The sequence below is a fragment of the Mauremys mutica genome, chromosome 17 (genome assembly GCF_020497125.1).
Source record: "Mauremys mutica isolate MM-2020 ecotype Southern chromosome 17, ASM2049712v1, whole genome shotgun sequence".
Taxonomy (NCBI): Eukaryota; Metazoa; Chordata; order Testudines; family Geoemydidae; genus Mauremys; species Mauremys mutica.
In genome coordinates this window covers 16,050,961-16,071,822 of record NC_059088.1, presented here as the reverse complement: position 1 = coordinate 16,071,822, position 20,862 = coordinate 16,050,961, and the positions used below count along the sequence as shown (strand labels likewise).

Sequence of the window (20,862 nt, the reverse complement as noted above, 5' to 3'; positions counted from 1 at the left end):
CTACTGCAGAGTTATCTTGGGAGATCTTTCTTTCTCTGGGGTAGGAATGAGACCAGGAGGAATGGGAGCCAGCAACCTGACTGGGTTGAAGATGGAGCATGATAAGTTTATGAAATTCCTAGACAGGAAAGGACCTGTCCCATTCCCCATCCTCCAAGCCAGCCACTTACCCTAACTGGGGTCAGGATTAGACCTGCAGCCCCCTAGAGGGGAAAGGCAACATGTCCCTTTCCCTACCCCTAAGCCAGCCAGTGTCCAGAGCTGGGCCGGATCAGATCCAGCGCCCTCTAGTGGGGAAAGGCTCCATATCCCATTTTCTATCCAGTCCCATGGTTTTCCTGTGATGAATCCCTAGCGCATGGCATAGTTTCATTTCCACATGCAAGGATCACACAGGGCAGGTGTTTGGATGCTCCTCTAACCCAATGCCACTGACTGCAGCGGAAGTCACATGGGTGACTGAAGGCAGGACCTAGCTGTAGGTTTTATGTGTCGCTGCACTGAAGGGCACAGACACCCAGTCGCTGTAACTCCCAGTGGGAAGCTGGGACAATCCCACACCTACAAGGGCATCCGATGCCAAATGACAGCATCGAGGATGACAGCCGACTCATATCCCAGCACCCACCTTGATGTAGCGTCCGTCACGCACGCAGCCGCATCCTTCCATGGACGTGCACGTTTCCCCATTGAATGCGTAGCCGGCGTCGCACTGGCAGCCTTCAAAGCATTTCGCAGTGCACTGGGCAGGGGTGGACAAACCAGCACATGTGAAATCACAGGATCTAGTGCACAGCTCGTAGTGGCTATTGGCTGGGCAGGTGAAAGCTGGAGAGACAGAAGTAAATGATAATGAGGGATGAAAAACTGATTCCACCACAGACATAATTGTTAGTGAATAACAGAGCTAGGCAAAATGTTTGGGTGAGACAGAATTTTTGCTGAAAAATGCATTTTTCATTTGGGTCAAATTCAATTACTATTTTCAGCTGGAAAAAGCATGTTGGGTTTTTTTAATAAATAGTTAACATGGGTTTTTTTTTTCAACTTTTCATTTCAAAACAGAATTTTGTCTCCAAATTTGGCCAATTAAAAACAAAATATCACACACACACACACACACACACACACACACACACACACGAAAGCAGTACCAAAATGGTGGAGTTGAAACGTAAAACTTGGCCAAAAAATTGTTTCAAGTCAACCCAAAATGTTTTGGTCAATTCAAAATTATTCTCTTTCTTCAAGTTTTCCAGTTAAAAGAAAACATTAGAAAAAAATGGTTTCAGTTCCAGCCAACCCAGGTTTTTGAGAGGGATTGTCCAGCTCAGGCTCTGAACAAAAGAATCTGTGAGTTGCTGCCCTGTGGTGATTGTTTGTTCTCTGGCTGAGTTGAAATCGAAATAGAAGGATTTTTATTTAATTTTCTTTTTCAGGGTACTTTTAACCTTTAAAGAAATCAGAGTAAAATTCAAAAAGTTGTTTCAAATAAAAAAAAAATCAGATCATTTCAGTTTTTCCAGATTTTGTTTCAACTGAAAGAATTCAGCAAATTTGACAGAAATTCTCCAAACGTTTCAGTCAATCTAAATATGCATTTTTGCAGAAAAAAAAGATGTATGTGAAAAATGTTGTCGGAATGTGATAGTTTATATTTTCTGGTTTAGATCTCATTTCACCACTAGTAGAGTCATTTTTTTGAGTGCACACTGGAGGCTGGGTTTATATACTGTCTGGTACGCTGTCCCCCACCCCTAACGGCACAGCCCCTCTAGCCCAGTGAGGGAGTATTGGGGCAAGCATTGACTCATATGGAGGTGTGCGTTCTGTTAAATCATCCACACGGCAGCTCTTCCTAGCACTGCTCTGGGGCACTGGGGTCAGCACTGGCTTGAGAGGAGACTGTCTAGTACTGAGGCTATGTCTGCACTAGAGCAGCTACAGTGGCATAGCTACATCACTGCAGCTATACTCCATCCCACCCCCTGCAGCCTGCAACCAACCAGCTACCAACCCCTCATAAATGGTTTAGCTTGGAGATCTGACAAGCAGAGAGATTGTGATACCACATCACTAATTGCAAATATAACTGAAGATAAGAGCAGGCTGTAGATTGTTCTGTAAACTTACGGCAGAAGGAGGCTGTTCTCCAGGCACTGACTGTGGCTCCAGCTGCCTGGCACGCGGCCGTGTAGGCCTGGATACTCTGGCAGAGGATTTCTCTTGCTCCATTGGCAGCACACATATCATAGAGACAATGGTTGAAATACTCGGTAGGGCTGACCAGCGAGTGACAGTATTTAAAGGGACCTGATGTCGCTTTGATCAACCCACAGGAGCTATCGACCTGGTATGGCGCTGTTTTAGCTGCATCACAGACCGGACATCTTTCCCCACAGCCATCAGCGCATGTGGCGCCATCAACGGGCACCTTCCAGGAGGCCCCGAACTCATCCGCGTTCTGGGCACTCCTCCCACTGGGCAGCAGGAAGTCGTCGTTCTTGTCACCATTGAAGTTGCCGCACAAGCCGCACACATGTCCCTTGTAGGAGCTGGGGATGGAGACTAGGACATAATAGGAGGTGTCGTAAAGGACTTTGAGGCCAGAAGCAGACTGAACAATGATGTTGTTCCCCTCCTGGTTGATCTGAAGTTTCCCGTCGTCCATAGCCAGTGGGAGAGTGTAGAGCTCCCCATCCACCTGTGCCAATGAGAGGGAAATTCACCCGTCACTAGTGCGGACTCAGCAGCTGTGTCCTGGTTACACTTTTACACACACACACACACACACACACACACACACACACACACACACACACACACACCACTCTAGGCTACAATGAGAATAATCTTAAACGGGGACTTACCATGACTTTCCACTTCCTTCCCCTCTCCATGGTGATGGTGTAACCATGAACGGAGACCACCACCAGCCGTGCCACTGACACTTGCCCATTACCATAGCTCTCATTTTCTACCACCACGGAGAAGTTTGCCAGCCCAGCGTCACTGCTGCAGACTCTGGCTAAGCTGTAAGTGCAAGTGCCTTGGAAATCAAAGGCCCGTCCATCAAAGGTCAGATAATGAGGGTCACCAGATGCTACACATTTGCCGCAGCCCATGGCGTGGCAGCCTAGGATTCCATTCTCCACCCTGCACTGCTCGTTGGCTCCGCAGGAGGCCTCCCGGCACTCAACGACCCCGTTGTCTTGGCACCGGCACCGTTCCTGGCAGGAGGCGCTGGCGTAGAACTCCTCTCCCTTCCCGTAGTACCTGCCCTGGTGCACACAGCCGCACTGAGCAACGGGGACGCACCGGTCTCCACTCAGGAGAAACCCGGCGTCGCAGAAACACCCTTCAGCACAGGGAGCATCACAACCGTCTGGCGCTGAGAGGCCATGGCAGGTGGCAGGGCAGCCACTCCCACAAAGCTCATAGTGGTAGTTACGGGGGCAGGTGGGGCCTGCAGGAGAAGATTAGAGAGAAAGAAGAAATGCAAAGATAAGTTGAAAGAAATCTCTCTCTATTCATATCACTTACAATAGGATTGTTCTAGGGGGTTCGGAGCCAGGAGTCCTGGGTTCTATTCCTAGCTCTGGGAGGAGGGCCGGGGGCTGAGAGTCAGGACTCCTAGGTTGTATCCCAGATGTGGAAGGGCGGTCAGATCTAGAGGGTTAAAGCAGTGCAGACAAGGGCCAGAGTTCCTGAGTTTTCTTTCTGACACTTGGAGGGGCATTTGGTCTACTGGTATGAGCTGCAGACAAAGGGACGTGTTCAAGTTGCATTCCAAATTCTGGCAGTGGGCTGCTGTGTATTGTTTAGTGATGGAGGACTGGGAGCCAGCACGCCTGGGTTCTGCTACTGGATTCTCGTGCGACTCTGAGCAAATCACTTTAGTTCTCTCTGCCTCCGTTTTCCTGCACCCTGATGGGAAGGATGAACTGTGTTTGCAAAGTGTTTCCAACCCCCTGGGAGAAAGCTGCTGGCAAGGGGACAGGATTACGTTACTACAGAATAAAGTTAAAGCAGAGCCCAGGAGGTGACCCTTACTGTCAGTGACACTGGAGGAAAACTACTGCAAGATGATAGCTCTATAGGGCCAGTGACACACGGGTGAGCCATTCTATGCCCACCCTCTAGAGGGCGCTGCACATGCACACTATGCACACAAAGCGAAGTCAATTAGCAACACTCACTGCAGAATGAGGCCGATCTCCACTGCCCTATCTGGATGCCCTTGGCCTGGCAGGCTGTCACATAGGCACTGATCGCGCTGCAGAGAGCATCACGGTGACCCTTGTACTGGCAGGTATCAAAGACGCAGTCGTCGAAGAAGGGGGCTGGGTCAATGACCTCATGGCACTCTCTGAATGGCCCGTCCCCTCTGGTGATGACCCCACAGTACCGATCTCCCTTGTAGGGTTGTCTCTGAGCCTCACTGCAGACTGGGCAGTCCTTGGTGCAACTGGGCAAGCATCCAGGGACCTCCCCCACCTTCCAGCTCTCTGCAAACTGGATGGCGTTGGCCGCCCGGCTCCCATCCCTCATGGTCAGGTCGTCACCAGCACTTTGGTTGTTGTCACCACACAGGCCGCAGAGGACGTTGGCGTAGGTGTTGGGCACGGTGACCCGGACCAGGCTGCTCCCGTCGAAGGTCACCCTCAGGTCGAAGGCGGTCTTGATGAGGACTTGGGCTCCGCTGACATAGGCCTGTAGTTTCTCCTCATGGTAGAAAGGCAGGTCCATGAAGACTCCATCCACCTGGAACAGATGTGGCAGGACCCGGGGCTTAAATTTGAATGAACACCGCCAGGAGGGGGCAGAGGATGGGGATGCAGGACTTGTGGATTCTATACCCAGCTCTGAGACAGTAGTGGTGTCTACAGGGGCAGAAGAGGGAGGGCTGGGAATCAGGACTCCTATGTTCTATTCGTGGTTCTTCAAGGGCAGTGAAATAGGTGAGAGTAAGGGGGCTGGGAGTCAGGACTCTTGGGTTATACTCCGAGTTCTGGGAGGGGAATCTAGTGCTGAGAGCAGCATAGAAGGACAGGTCCACAAAGATGCTATCCACCTGGAGCAGATGTGTCAGCAATGGTCAAAGTCTGAATTCCCAGTTACACTAAAACTCTTTCACACCCCTTGACAGTGTAAATGCAATTTACTCCAACTCTACACTGTCAGAGCAGTGTAAAGGGCATTAGCGCAACAGAATTCAGGGTCAAAGATCTTAGTGGAGGAAGCTTTTAGGGATGTTATTTAACAGGGCCAGCTGGTGTCAATCAAACATTGAAGTTAATGAGGCCAGATCCCCAGCTAAATGAGTGAGTCAGCTGAACGCGCAGCAGTTACACTGGCATAACGGCACTCATTGGGGGGAGAAAATCCTGCCGTATATATTCACAAAGGGGCACTCAGTTACTTCCCACACACCCACCACCAGCTCAGTGTACAATGGACGCAGGTCTCATTTCTGAAAGGGGGAGAGAAAAGAGGGGCAATGTATCAACAGCAAGAGTTCAGAGTAGCAGCCGTGTTTAGTCTATATCCACAAAAGAACATTGACCAAACCGGACAGTCTCTGTGCAAAAGAATAAATGGACACAAATCTGACATCAGGAATCATAACATTCAAAAGCCAGTAGGAGAACACTTCATCCTCTCTGGTCACTCAGTAACAGACTTAAAGGTGGCAATTTTGCAATAGAAAAGCTTCAAAAACAGACTCCAACGAGAAACTACTGAACTTGAATTAATATGCAAATTAGATACCATCAATTTAGGCTTAAATAGAGACTGGGAATGGCTGAGCCATTACACACATTGAATCTATTTCCTCATGTTAAGTATCCTCACACCTTCTTGTCAAACTGTCTGAAATGGACTATCTTGATTATCTATACTATCTATACTATAAAAGTATTTTCTTTTAATTAATTAGCCTCTTAGAGTTGGTAGGGCAACTCCCAACTTTTCATGTTCTCTGTATGTGTATATATATCTCGTTACTATATGTTCCATTCTATGCATCCGAAGAAGTGGGCTGTAGCCCACAAAATCTTATGCTCAAATACATTTGTTAATCTCTAAGGTGCCACAAGTACTCCTGTTCTTTATCAACAGGAAGAGTTCCTGCTCACAGCTCCCCGAGTAGTCCTGTGGCTCTCCGTCCCTACCTTGATCTTGCGGGGATATTGCTGGCTCACAGTGATGTTTCTGCCGTACACCTCCAAGGTCACCGCTTTGGTGTAGGACACAGCCTTGCTGCCGCGGTTGTTATTCTCCACCTTGATATTGAACGGGATGAGCGTGGGGTCCTCGGAGCAGACCCCAGCCAACTGGTAGATGCAGGTGCCCATGAAATCGTACTTTTTTCCATCAAAGGTGGTGTAATGAGGGTCCCCGGAGGCCGTGCACGTAGAGTAGCTGATTGGGTAGCAGTCACGGACCCCGTTGATCACGGCACATCTCTCGCTGGACTTGCAGCTGGTCTCCTGGCAAACCACCAGGCCCAGGCTGGGATCACACCTGCACCGAGAGCGGCAGTTCTCATCGTCCCAGAACTCCTCACTGGGTTTGTAGTAGCGGCCATTGTAGTCACAGCCACAGCTCCCCACGGGGACACACTGGCCGGCACTCAGGACATAACCGTTGTCACACTGGCAGGTCTCCACGCAGGGCTCCCGGCAGGAGGAGTTGGCGGTTTGGTCGGAGCAGCTGGCTGGGCAGGCGTTTCCACAGGCCTCATAGTGGCTGTTCTCAGGGCAGATTGGGACTGGGAGAGAGTCACAGTGGGGGAGATTTAACAACACAGGAAATGAACTAAAAACACCTGCTTAGATGCAGCAATAGCCAGAGACAAATTCTAATGTGCAATCAGCATCCTCTATATCACAGGCCTGATGTACAAGCAGCCCCACTAAGGCCACCTCTGGAGCCCAGCACGGGGAACAACCCAGTTAGGGAAGGGTGTTTGCTAGCTGGGAGAGCACGGAAATGCTCTCTGCTTATAGAAAACCCAAGAAGATCTGCAAAGTGCACCCAGAGCAGACTAGCCCTCACTTGTCAAGACCTCCTCTGGAAGCCCCACCCACCCGAGATGGCCTAGGACTCAGCACAGGTACCCTGGAAGTGGAAAGGCTAAGAAGATCCTACTGGGGCGTGCACATGTATTTCCAGGTAGTATTTCAGACGGGTCTCAACTTTTCATCGCTTTCTGATCCATCCCTCTCTGCCATCCAGTCCACCCACCAAAGCCATCCCCCTCTTCCGTTCATCAGTTACATCCCTCTTACACAATGTTGACCACCCCTTATTTGAAGTGAGGAAGTGAGATTTTCTTTACTTTAGATTGTAATTAAATTTTCATTGCCTCCATCTAATTGACGTGTACATCCAGGAGTATCTATATCTGTCTAATCTATAACCTAATCCATTTAATTATCCATCCGTCTCAGCATCTAATCTACCAATCTTCACCACTAATTGATTTTATCTCCCCATGCACCTAATCCATCTATCCATCCATTAAATCTCTTTCTCTCTCTATCCATTTGATTCACTTATCCTCAATTGAATCTATTTAATCTCCCAATGCATCTAATCCATCCTCTTAACAATATAGTAAGTGTCTCTCTTTCTCTAATCTAATCTAGGAAAGCCATGTGTCCATCCACTCTCAATCTAGCTAGTCTATTATAGGGATTCCTCAGGCCCATATCTCCATGGCGTCTGGTTGCCAATGTGCAGTACCGAGGCCTGACGTCTGCCCTGATGCTCAGCCCACTGGCCATCTCCCCAGGCAGCAGAGTAAGTCTCGTCTAACTGCTGCTTTTGTCAATAAAGAAACCAAAGCACAGAGCTCACCACAGCCGGATGGTGTCCTCCAGTCATAGACGGTGATGCCCTGTTTCTTGCAGATGGCTGCGTAGGCCTCCAGCGCCTGGCACAGGATGGACTTGGCTCCCCCGTTCAGACACACGTCATAGATGCAGCTGTCAAAAATGTCCTCCGGGCTCACTTTGGGGTGACACTCTCTGAAGGGCCCTCCTGGTGCTTTGCTGATCAAACCACAGTATTCGTCGCCCCCGTAGATCTTCTGCTTGCTCTCATCACACGTTGGGCAATTCCCTTTGCAAACATCCCAACAGAAGGGGTCCCGGTCTTTGACTTTCCAGCTCCTGGCCCATTCCACGATGGAGGAGACTCTGGTGCCATTGGGTGACGTCATGTCATCTCCATGGTTTTGGTTGAAGTTCCCACAAAGGCCGCCCATGGCCCCATAATAGCTGCTGGGGAGGGTGATGATCAGGTGCCAATTCCAGTCATACGACACCTGCAGACCAAAGTCTGTCTGCAAGATAGCATTGAGACCGCTCTGGTAGAGCTTGATTTTACCGTCTTCAAGGGTCACCGGCAAGCTGGTGGTCACGTCATTGATCTAGCGATAGGAGGAAAACACCAATGGTTATTTCTCTTTTCATCTCACCTATTACAAGAGTTCTGCTCCTCTGGGACAATAAAGATTAGAAAGCCCAGAATTAAGCACTTGAGTCCTCAGGGATAAAATGTTCTCTGTCCGGGGATCTGGCTGTGGAATGAATTCCCAGTGCAGATTAGATAAATCCAGAGTCTGACCAACCTTAGGAAACGCTGGAAGACCCTCCCCTTTAATAAAGCTTCTCCACCATAACGACAATGATACCCACCTCTTGAAACCCGCCCTATTCACCACAAAATCCTACGTCAAGCAGAGATTTCTCTACTCCAAAAAGAGGAGAAAAGCCAGAAGCTCCATGGATTTGAGCAGGGAGTTTACTCTTGTCAAAATATGTTACGTAGAGGATGGTTGGATACTATGGTGACGCTCGGCAGTACAAAACCAAAGAGAGAGAGAGAGTGTGTGTGTTGTGGAAGGAGCACAGGAACCAGTTATCCTGTGTGGCCTGTAAGGACGCTGTGACATGGGGAGACTGGGAGAACAGAAGTTCTGGGAGGACTAGGGGCACTGGGTGGCCTATGTGGTCCATGGATACATGTTTGGCCAAGTGATTTGTGAGGGCACAGGGGCCTGGAGCAGATCATTTTAAATCGGTTTATTTCTCACTTGTTCAGTTCCTTATTGGAATGTTTTCATTTTTGATCTTGTTTCTTTTCATGGCCACTTTGAGATCACAAAAAGGGGATTTTTTTTTATGATAATCCGGAAAAATTTCTATTCTAAGATTTCTAAATTAAAAAAAAAAAGCAATAGCTATTTCAAAATGAAGGTCCTGATTCAGCAGAAATTCTTGAAAAATAAACAAAATATTGGCCCATTTTGTAAGAATGGAAGAAAAAGGATGTTGAACGCCCCCCCGCCCCCCACAAAAAAATTAATCTTCAACTAGCGTAGACAGATAGATTAGATAGATGGATATGTATGGGGATGAGTGGATGGATAGATGGAGAAAAAGCAGATGTGTCTGGTGATAGATTGAGAAATGGATTGAGGTGTATGGGGTGGATGAAGAGAAAGAGAGATGTGTGTGGGGACAAACAGAGGGAGGGATAGATGTGTATCCTGACAGATGGATAGACAGATTGGTCCTGGGATGGATGGTATGATGGATGCATACGTATGGGGAAGAATAGACAGAGATACAGACAGATTTGTATGCGGATAGATAGATAGATAGATAGATAGATAGATAGATAGATAGATAGATAGATAGATAGATAGATAGATGTGTATGGGCATGGGAGTACAGAGAGGGAGATATTTTTATTCTAAATGTAAGCTTTCTGATCATTTTTGCACTTTTTACTCACTCTGATTTTCCCAACTTCCTTCTTGTGGATGGAGATGTTGTACCCGTAGACGTAGATGTTGGTCAGGCGCACGTAGGAGACAGCCTGGTTGCCCCCCCTGTTGTCGTTCTTCTCATCGATGGTGAAGGGCACCAGGGTGGGGTCGGTCCCGCAGTACTTGGCCAGGGTGTAGGTGCAGGTGCCCTGGAAGTTGAAGTTCAGCCCGTCGAAAGTGTGATAGTGCGGGTCCCCCCAGCCCCAGCAGGTTCCAATGAAGTTGGGAACACACATCGCATGGCCGTTCTCAATTTTGCACGTCTCCTTGGCCCGACATGTCAGGTCTTTGCAGGGATCTGAAAGGAGAGAAATCCCAGCAGTCCATGAGTGAGGGCTAGGGGGCAGGGGAGCTCGGTTCAGCACAGGCCCAGGTACCCACCAGAACCCGCTGGCCCATCAAAGCCATTTGGAAGATGGGCCATCCAGAGAGGAGTCAATGAGAGACAATTTCCTACAGGCCAGAGACCAAGTCCACATATCCCGGCTCACTGGATGATGAAGAAGAAATTTCTTCAGCTTCCGTAGAAGCTCTGCCCGAATAGGATTAAGTAAATAGGTAGAGTAAGGACCTCAAAATTGGACCGAAGCGGCAGGCCCGGAGGATACTTTTCTTTACCTCTTGACGGTGACGTGCCTGGTCCAAAGCCCAGGAGAAAATCAATGACTTGATTTGACATATCCTGCCTCCCAGCCCATCAGCTCCAACCCAGAGAACCTACTATGTAACCTGGGAGGGGCAGGGGTAGAGCAGTGAATAGAAACCAGGAGTTCTGGATCACAGACCCCTGCTCTAACCACTAGACCCCACTTTCTTCCTAGATCTAAGGATGGAAACTCTACTCCGTGCCCGCTCCTCAACTGTTCTGACTCCATTGAGTCTGCTCTAGTGGCTCTGTCTCTACGTTCACCTCTCCTCTTGTTTAACTCTTGCACTCTCTTTCACCTATGTTGATGCATTGCATGACTCCATCTCTGATCTGACAGGTTTCATCGCTGGCGCAGCTGTGAGCTTCACAGGTCACCCCTTGGGCAGGAATGCAGGTGCAGTTTTGCTGGCAATTGTTGGTCAGAACCATCTCATTAGGCTGTTTGAAAAAAGGGAAAATAACACAATGTAGCCAGGGGAAATGTAGTTTTTCAGTGCGGAGATGTTCAGTTACTTGGAAGCCATATCTGGGACTAGAACGGAGTGTCTTATCTCCCAGCCGCGCCTACTCTACTCCATTAGGCACCACTACCTTCCCAGAGCTGGGGAGAGACCAGAGGAGTCGTGACTCCCAGCTCTAACCACTAGACTCCACTGCCCTTCCAGAGACACGGGTCATGGAACCAGCCTTGCGCCATTAGTGCCTTTCGCCTTTCTACAGAGATTCGTGTATTGCCATTGGCAAGTGACAATGGTCTGATCCAACATGGCCGATGAGAGCAGGGCGTGGAGGAAGCGAACGGATAGGAGTTAATACCCCAGCAGGGGGCGGTACCTTGTAATATATCCCTTTGTTGAAGCACCCACAGCTCTGCAGAGCAACGCAACCCTGGCCGTCGAAGAGGAAGGCATCGTCGCACTGGCAGCCTTCGGCGCACGTGTCTGGGCACTTCCTGGCGTCGGTGATCCTGGCACAGGTGGTGGTGCAGAGGTCGGCGCACAGCTCGTAGTGACTGTTGGCCGGGCAGCGCAGAGCTAAAGCAGAGAGAGAAGTAACTGATGGCTGGAGAGATCTCACCCCACAGCTTAGAGGGACAGACATGAAGCAGAGGAGAATCTAACAGGGACGAGAGGACCAGGTCACCTTTAAAACAGAACATGAAGTTGTTGGTTCCCACCCAAAGGAGTCTCTGAAGAAGCCCAGAGGTCTGGAATGAGATACCTAGAATCGCTGTCCCCACCCCCCAGAGGCATTGGAGCAAGTGGGACAGCCCCTTGTGCTACACCAGCATCACGGCACTTACGGCAGAAGGAGGCGCTCCTCCAGGGCTGGATGGTGACCCGGGCCTCTTGGCAGGCCATCACGTAGCTGTAGATGCTCTGGCACAGGACCTGGGAGTCTCCATTGCCCAGGCACAGATCATAGAGGCAGTTGTTGAAATACACAGTGGGGCTGACCGTGCTGTGGCAGGCGGCGAAGGGGCCATCGGGGGCCGTGAGCAGCCCGCAGTAGTTGCGCTGTTTGAAGAAGTCCTTCTTTGTCTCCTTGCAGACCGGGCAGCTGTTCCCGGAGCATCCGTCCTCACAGGCCGCTCCTGGGATTGGGACTTTCCAGGCGGAACCGAACGCTGCCACATTAGGGGCCACCCTGCCATCGGGGAGCAGGAACTCGTCATCCCGACGCCCATTGTAGTTCCCGCACAGGCCGCACGTCTGGCCCTGGTAGTTCCCTGGGACGGTGACTCTGACGTGGTAAACCAGGTCGTAGCTCACGGTGAGGCCGAAGTCCGTTTGCACCAGCACATTCCCGCCGTGCTGATATGCTTGGAGCTGCCCATCGGCCACGACCACAGGGAGGTTGTGAGACACCCCGTCCACCTGGAAGAGACGGACCATACCCTGTGAGCCACAGGAGTGGATGCTGTAGGGGTGGGTTATGGGCACAAGACAGGGTCTTGGTGACACCTGGGCAAATCTGTAGTGACTCCACTGAACTCAATTAAGTTATGGCCATTTCTGCTCTCACTGACCCCAAGGTAAATCCAGGGTCACCTCGTTCAGTGCATTGGCATCAGGGCCCGATTCTGATCTCAGTTCCCTGGGCTTACTCTGCAATCACCCACTGAGCGCAATGAACTGAGGGCTGGATTCCGATCTCACTTGTCCTACAGAAAATCCAGAGCGATTCTGCTTTCTTCAGAGGGATGCTTCTGGATTGGCACTGGTGCCAATAAGGTCAGGATCAGATTCTGGGTATTTGACCCCTCCTGCCTACATGCTCCTAATGAGTGACCCATGAGACAAGTGCCCCTTGCATTGCCACATCGGTGGGGCTGCCCCATTGCAGGGTTCAGCCCCATGGGAACATCTTGAGCAGGACTTACCATGACGTGCCCCTTCCTGTTCTGCAGCAGGGTGAGCGTGAGCCCGTAGACCTCCACGGACACCAGCTTGGTGACAGACACCTTCCCATTGCCCCAGGGCACATTCTCCACCTTCACCGAGAAGGACGTCAGGTTCCCGGCGTCAGCGCAGGTCTTGGCCAGGATGTAGGTGCAGGTGCCTTGGAAATCAAAGGCGACTCCATCGAAGGAGAGGTAGTGGGGGTCCCCGGCAGCAGAACACGTTGCAGATTCGACAGGCTGGCATTTCCGGACGCCATCAGCCACCTTGCACTGCTCGTTGGCTGCACACGAGGTCTCCCAACACTGGACCACCCCGTTGTCTTTGCATTGGCACTTCTCCCGGCAGGAGGCCTTGGTGTAGAACACCTCTCCCTTCCCGTAGTACCTGCCCTGGTGCACACAGCCGCACTGCGCGACGGGGACACACCGGTCTCCGCTCAGGAGGAACCCCGCGTCGCAGAAACACCCTTCGGCACAGGGGGCGTCGCAGCCGTCCGGCGCTGAGAGGCTGTGGCAGGTGGCAGGGCAGCCATTCCCACAGAGCTCGTAGTGGGAGTTACTGGGGCAGGTGGCGCCTGCAGGAGAAGATCAGAGGGAACATACAGATGGGGGTGAGAGAAAGCTTCTTAAATTAAGGCACAACCAGAAGAAAAGGTGCAGGTATCACTTACAATATAGTGTTGTTCGGGGGAATTGGGAGCCAAAACTCCTGGCTTCTACTCATGGTTCAGGGAGAGAAGTGGGGTCTACTGGGTTAGAGCGGGGTGGGCTGGGAGCCAGGTCTGCTGGGCTCTGTCATTGGCTCTGGGGGGGAAGGTGGCATCTAGTGGTTAAAAGCAGGGGAGACTGGAACTCAGGACTGATGGGTTCCAGTCCTTGATGTGAGCAGCCAAAGGGATCTAGCCAATCAGAGCTGGAGGGCTTGCAATCAGGCTTCCTGGGTGTATTGCCAGCTCTGGGATGGGATTAGGATCTAGTAGCTTAGTCACAGAAGGGCTGGGAGCCAGGACTCTGGGGTTTTCTTTCTGACTCTTGGAGGGACGTTTGGTCTAGTGGTTACAGCTGCAGACAAGGGGACATGTGGACTGCTGTGTATTGTTTAGTGATGGAGGACTGGGAGTCAGGATAGCTGGGTTCTGCCATTGGCTTCCCCTGTGACTCTGAGAAACTTGTTCTAGTTCTTTCTGTGTCCATTTTCCTGACCCTGATGGGAAGGATGACTAGTGTTTGCAAAGTATTTCCAACCCCTGGGAGACAGGTGCCAGCAAGGGGACGGGATTACATCGCTACAGCATGAAGTTCAAGGAAAGCTAAGTAGGTGACCTTTACATTTGGCTACACTGCTGCAAGATGATAGGTGTATAAGGCCAGAGACACACAGCAGAGCCGTTCTGAGCCCCCTGCAGAGGGTGCTGCAAATGCAGACTAGCCAGTCCCTAAAGCAGATTCTAGAGGTGACACTTACTGCAGAATGAGGTCGATCTCCACTGCCTTATCTGGATGCCCTTGGCCTGGCAGGCCGTCACGTAGGCGCTGATCGCGCTGCAGAGAGCATCACGGTGACCCTTGTACTGGCAGGTATCAAAGACGCAATCGTCGAAGAAGGGGGCTGGGTGGATGACCTCATGGCACTCTCTGAACGGCCCGTCCCCTCTGGTGATGACCCCGCAGTACCCATCTCCCTTGTAGGGTTGTCTCTGAGCCTCACTGCAGACTGGGCAGTCCTTGGTGCAACTGGGCAAGCATCCAGGGACCTCCCCCACCTTCCAGCTTTCTGCAAACTGGATGGCGTTCGCCGCCCGGCTCCCGTCCCTCATGGTCAAGTCGTCACTGGCAGTTTGGTTGTTGTCACCACACAGGCCGCAGAGGACGTTGGCGTAGGTGTTGGGCACGGTGACCCGGACCAGGCTGCTCCCGTCGAAGGTCACCGTCAGGGCGAAGGCGGTCTTGATGAGGACTTGGGCTCCGCTGACATAGGCCTGTAGCTTCTCCTCATGGTAGAAAGGCAGGGCCACAAAGACACCGTCCACCTGGAACAGACGCGGCAGGGCCTGAATGAATACTGCAGGCAGAAGGTGGGGACCCAGGATTCCTGAATTCTATCCCTGGCTCGGGGAGAGGAGAGGAAGGGAAGGAAAGGGAAGGGAGGGGGTGGGACCTAACATCTTAGAGCAGGGGAGGCTGGGAGCCAGGACTCCTGGGTTCTATCCCCAGTTCTGTGAGAGGAGTGGGGTCTCGTGCGTTAGAGCAGTGGGGGATGGGAATCAGGATTTCTGGGTCCTATCCTCAACTCTGGGAGGGCAGTGGTTGGAGCATGGGGGCTGGGAGCCAGGACTCCTGGGGTCTATCCCCAGCTCTGATTGGGGAGTGGGGCCTAGCGATGAGAGTAGCTTTGTAGGACAGGTTCACGAAGACTATGTCCATCTGGTGGGGATGGTCTGAATTCCCCGTTACGCTAAGACCTGTCTACACTAGTAAATTAGGTCAGTATCACTATCGCTCCGGGCTGTGGAAACTCCACCCCCATGACCGATGCAGTTAAACTGACCTAACCCCTGCTGTAGACATTGCTAGCTCAACGGAAGAATTCTCCTGTCAACCTAGCTAGTGCCTCTTGTGGCGGTGGCTACATCAATGGGAGAACTCCTGCCACTGGCATTGGTAGCATCTTCACTGACGCACTACAGTGCTGCAGCTACCGCAATTCTGTTGTGCCACATTAGTGGTTGATTTGTGAGCAGCCCTAAGACTCTTTCACACCCCTTGGGCAGTGTAAATGAAATTGACTCCAACTCTCTGCTGTCAGATACCTGTAAAGAGCCTTCGCGCAACAGAAGTCAGGGTCAGGTACTTTGGTGGAGGAAGCTTTTTTGGATGTTGATTCCTTTGGAGTCAATGGGCCAGATTCCCAGCTGGTGTGAATTGTCCCATTCCCTGTGGAGGGAATCGGACCCGATCCCCAGCTAAACGAGTGAGGCTACTGAATGCACAGCAGTTACACTGGCATAACGGCACTTATTGGGAGGAGAAAATCCTGCCATATATATTCACAAGGGGGCACTTAATTACTCCCTGTACATCCACCGCCAGCTCAGTGTACAATGGACACAGGTCTAATTTCTGCAAGGGGGAGAGAAATCAGGGGCCATTGAGTTCCTGCTCACAGCTCCCCGAGTAGTCCTGTGGCTCTCCGTCCCTACCTTGATCTTGCGGGGATATTGCTGGATGACAGTGATGTTTCTGCCGTACACCTCCAAGGTCACCGCTTTGGTGTAGGACACGGCCTTGCTGCCGCGGTTGTTATTCTCCACCTTGATATTGAACAGGGTGAGCGTGGGGTCTTCAGAGCAGACCCCAGCCAGCTGGTAGATGCAGGTGCCCATGAAATCGTACTTTTTTCCATCAAAGGTGGTGTAATGAGGGTCCCCGGAGGCCGTGCACGTGGAGTAGCTGATTGGGTAGCAGTCACGGACCCCGTTGATCACGGCGCATCTCTCATTGGCCTTGCAGCTGGTCTCCTGGCAAACCACCAGGCCCAGGCTGGGGTCACACCTGCACCGAGAGCGGCAGTTCTCATCATCCCAGAACTCCTCACTGGGTTTGTAGTAGCGGCCATTGTAGTCACAGCCACAGCTCCCCACGGGGACACACTGGCCGGAACTCAGGACATAACCGTTGTCACACTGGCAGGTCTCCACGCAGGGCTCCCGGCAGGAGGAGTTGGCGGTTTGGTCGGAGCAGCTGGCTGGGCAGGCGTTCCCACAGGCCTCATAGTGGCTGTTCTCAGGGCAGATTGGGACTGGGAGAGAGTCACAGTGGGGGAGATTTAACAACACAGGAAATGAACTAAAAACACCTGCTTAGATGCAGCAATAGACAGAGACAAATTCTAATGTGCAATCGGCATCCTCTATATCACAGGCCTGATGTACAAGCAGGCACACTAAGGCCACCTCTGGAGCCCAGCACGGGGAACAACCTAGTTAGGGAAGGCTGTTTGCTAGCTGGGAGAGCACGGAAATGCTCTCTGCTTATAGAAAACCCAAGAAAATCTGCAAAGTGCACCCAGAGCAGACTAGCCCTCACTTGTCAAGGCCTCCTCTGGAAGCCCCACCCACGCCAGATGGCCTAGGACTCAGCACAGGTACCCTGGAAGTGGAAAGGCTAAGAAGATCCTACTGGGGCGTGCACCTGTATTTCCAGGTAGTATTTCAGACGGGTCTCATCTTTCCATCGCTTTCTGATCCATCCCTCTCTGCCATCCAGTCCACCCACCAAAGCCATCCCCCTCTTCCGTTCATCAGTTACATCCCTCTTACACAATGTTGACCACCCCTTATTTGAAGTGAGGAAGTGAGATTTTCTTTACTTTAGATTGTAATTAAATTTTCATTGCCTCCATCTAATTGACGTGTACATCCAGGAGTATCTATATCTGTCTAATCTATAACCTAATCCATTTAATTATCCATCCGTCTCAGCATCTAATCTACCAAGCTTCACCACTAATTGATTTTATCTCCCCATGCACCTAATCCATCTATCCATCCATTAAATCTCTTTCTCTCTCTATCCATTTTATTCACTTATCCTCAATTGAATCTATTTAATCTCCCAATGCATCTAATCCATCCTCTTAACAATATAGTAAGTGTCTCTCTTTCTCTAATCTAATCTAGGAAAGCCATGTGTCCATCAACTCTCAATCTAGCTAGTCTATTATAGGGATTCCTCAGGCCCATATCTCCATGGCGTCTGGTTGCCAAGGTGCAGTACCGAGGCCTGATGTCTGCCCTGATGCTCAGCCCACTGGCCATCTCCCCAAGCAGCAGAGTAAGTCTCGTCTAACTGCTGCTTTTGTCAATAAAGAAACCAAAGCACAGAGCTCACCACAGCCGGATGGTGTCCTCCAGTCATAGACGGTGATGCCCTGTTTCTTGCAGATGGCTGCGTAGGCCTCCAGCGCCTGGCACAGGATGGTCTTGGCTCCCCCGTTCAGACACACGTCGTAGATGCAGCTGTCAAAAATGTCCTCCGGGCTCACTTTGGGGTGACACTCTCTGAAGGGCCCTCCTGGTGCTTTGCTGATCAAACCACAGTATTCGTCGCCCCCGTAGATCTTCTGCTTGCTCTCATCACACGTTGGGCAATTCCCTTTGCAAACATCCCAACAGAAGGGGTCCCGGTCTTTGACTTTCCAGCTCCTGGCCCATTCCACGATGGAGGAGACTCTGGTGCCGTTGGGTGACGTCATGTCATCTCCATGGTTTTGGTTGAAGTTCCCACAAAGGCCGCCCATGGCCCCATAATAGCTGCTGGGGAGGGTGATGATCAGGTGCCAATTCCAGTCATACGACACCTGCAGACCAAAGTCTGTCTGCAAGATAGCATTGAGACCGCTCTGGTAGAGCTTGATTTTACCGTCTTCAAGGGTCACCGGCAAGCTGGTGGTCACGTCATTGATCTAGCGATAGGAGGAAAACACCAATGGTTATTTCTCTTTTCATCTCACCTATTACAAGAGTTCTGCTCCTCTGGGACAATAAAGATTAGAAAGCCCAGTATTAAGCACTTGAGTCCTCAGGGATAAAATGTTCTCTGTCCGGGGATCTGGCTGTGGAATGAATTCCCAGTGCAGATTAGATAAATCCAGAGTCTGACCAACCTTAGGAAACACTGGAAGACCCTCCCCTTTAATAAAGCTTCTCCACCATAACGACAATGATACCCACCTCTTGAAACCCGCCCTATTCACCACAAAATCCTACGTCAAGCAGAGATTTCTCTACTCCAAAAAGAGGAGAAAAGCCAGAAGCTCCATGGATTTGAGCAGGGAGTTTACTCTTGTCAAAATACATTACGTAGAGGATGGTTGGATACTATGGTGACGCTCGGCAGTACAAAACCAAAGAGAGAGAGAGAGTGTGTGTGTTGTGGAAAAAAAACCAGGAGTACTTGTGGCACCTTAAAGACTAACAAATTTATTTTAGCATGAGCTTTCGTGAGCTAAAGCTCACTTCTTCGGATGCATAGAATGGAACACACAGACAGGAGATATTTATACATACAGAGAACATGAAAAGGTGGAAGTATGCATACCAACAGGCAGAGTCTAATCAATTGAGATGAGCTATCGTTAGCAGGAGGAAAAAAAACTTTTTGAAGTGATAATTAAGATGGCCCATAGAAGGTGTGAGGAGAACTTAACATAGGGAAATAGATTCAATTGGTGTAATGACCCAACCATTCCCAGTCTTTGTTTAGACCACAGTTAATAGTATCTAGTTTGCATATTAATTCAAGTTCAGCAGTCTCTCTTTGGAGTCTGTTTTTGAAGTTTTTTTGTTGCAAAATTGCCACCTTCAAGTCTGTCACTGAGTGGTTAGTGTTGTGGAAGGAGCACAGGAACCAGTTATCCTGTGTGGCCTGTAAGAACGCTGTGACATGGGGAGACTGGGAGAACAGAAGTTCTGGGAGGACTAGGGGCACTGGGTGGCCTATGTGGTCCATGGATACATGTTTGGCCAAGTGATTTGTGAGGGCACAGGGGCCTGGAGCAGATCATTTTAAATCGGTTTATTTCTCACTTGTTCAGTTCCCTATTGGAAAGTTTTCATTTTTGATCTTGTTTCTTTTCATGGCCACTTTGAGATCACAAAAAGGGGATTTTTTTTATGATAATCCGGAAAAAATTCTATTCTAAGATTTCTAAATTTAAAAAAAAAAAGCAATAGCTATTTCAAAATGAAGGTCCTGATTCAGCAGAAATTCTTGAAAAATAAACAAAATATTGGCCCATTTTGTAAGAATGGAAGAAAAAGGATGTTGAACGCCCCCCCCACACAAAAAAATTAATCTTCAACTAGCGTAGACAGATAGATTAGACAGATGGATATGTATGGGGATGAGTGGATGGATAGATGGAGAAAAAGCAGATGTGTCTGGTGATAGATTGAGAAATGGATTGAGGTGTATGGGGTGGATGAAGAGAAAGAGAGATGTGTGTGGGGACAAACAGAGGGAGGGATAGATTTGTATCCTGACAGATGGATAGACAGATTGGTCCTGGGATGGATGGTATGATGGATGCATACGTATGGGAAGAATAGACAGAGATACAGACAGATTTGTATGCGGATAGATAGATAGATAGATAGATAGATAGATAGATAGATAGATAGATAGATGTGTATGGGCATGGGAGTTCAGATAGGGAGATATTTTTATTCTAAATGTAAGCTTTCTGATCATTTTTGCACTTTTTACTCACTCTGATTTTCCCAACTTCCTTCTTGTGGATGGAGATGTTGTACCCGTAGACGTAGATGTTGGTCAGGCGCACGTAGGAGACAGCCTGGTTGCCCCCCCTGTTGTCGTTCTTCTCATCGATGGTGAAGGGCACCAGGGTGGGTTCAGTCCCGGAGTACTTGGCCAGGGTGTAGGTGCAGGTGCCCTGGAAGTTGAAGTTCAGCCCGTCGAAAGTGTGATAGTGCGGGTCCCCCCAGCCCCAGCAGGTTCCAATGAAGTTGGGAACACACATGGCACGGCCGTTCTCAATTTTGCACGTCTCCTTGGCCCGACATGTCAGGTCTTTGCAGGGATCTGAAAGGAGAGAAATCCCAGCAGTCCATGAGTGAGGGCTAGGGGGCAGGGGAGCTCGGTTCAGCACAGGCCCAGGTACCCACCAGAACCCGCTGGCCCATCAAAGCCATTTGGAAGATGGGCCATCCAGAGAGGAGTCAATGAGAGACAATTTCCTACAGGCCAGAGACCAAGTCCACATATCCCGGCTCACTGGATGATGAAGAAGAAATTTCTTCAGCTTCCGTAGAAGCTCTGCCCGAATAGGATTAAGTAAATAGGTAGAGTAAGGACCTCAACATTGGACCGAAGCGGCAGGCCCGGAGGATACTTTTCTTTACCTCTTGACGGTGACGTGCCTGGTCCAAAGCCCAGGAGAAAATC

The 20,862-nt window shown here is 50.3% G+C and overlaps 1 protein-coding gene across 1 annotated transcript in view; it reads right to left on the bottom strand.

Moving 5' to 3' along the window:
• LOC123351476 (IgGFc-binding protein-like) overlaps positions 1-20,862 on the bottom strand; it is a 108,358-nt gene that overhangs the window by 57,202 nt on the left and 30,294 nt on the right. The window contains exons 12-26 of the mRNA XM_044990862.1: positions 20,168-20,499; positions 17,788-18,361; positions 16,098-16,696; positions 14,363-14,927; positions 12,877-13,472; positions 11,797-12,370; positions 11,328-11,527; positions 10,790-10,931; positions 9,811-10,142; positions 7,867-8,440; positions 6,177-6,775; positions 4,200-4,764; positions 2,871-3,466; positions 2,134-2,704; positions 629-828 (exon numbers count right to left, since the gene is read on the bottom strand). Coding sequence (XP_044846797.1) covers positions 629-828; positions 2,134-2,704; positions 2,871-3,466; positions 4,200-4,764; positions 6,177-6,775; positions 7,867-8,440; positions 9,811-10,142; positions 10,790-10,931; positions 11,328-11,527; positions 11,797-12,370; positions 12,877-13,472; positions 14,363-14,927; positions 16,098-16,696; positions 17,788-18,361; positions 20,168-20,499 — 7,019 coding nt within the window. The remainder of the gene's footprint in view (positions 1-628; positions 829-2,133; positions 2,705-2,870; positions 3,467-4,199; positions 4,765-6,176; positions 6,776-7,866; positions 8,441-9,810; positions 10,143-10,789; positions 10,932-11,327; positions 11,528-11,796; positions 12,371-12,876; positions 13,473-14,362; positions 14,928-16,097; positions 16,697-17,787; positions 18,362-20,167; positions 20,500-20,862) is intronic.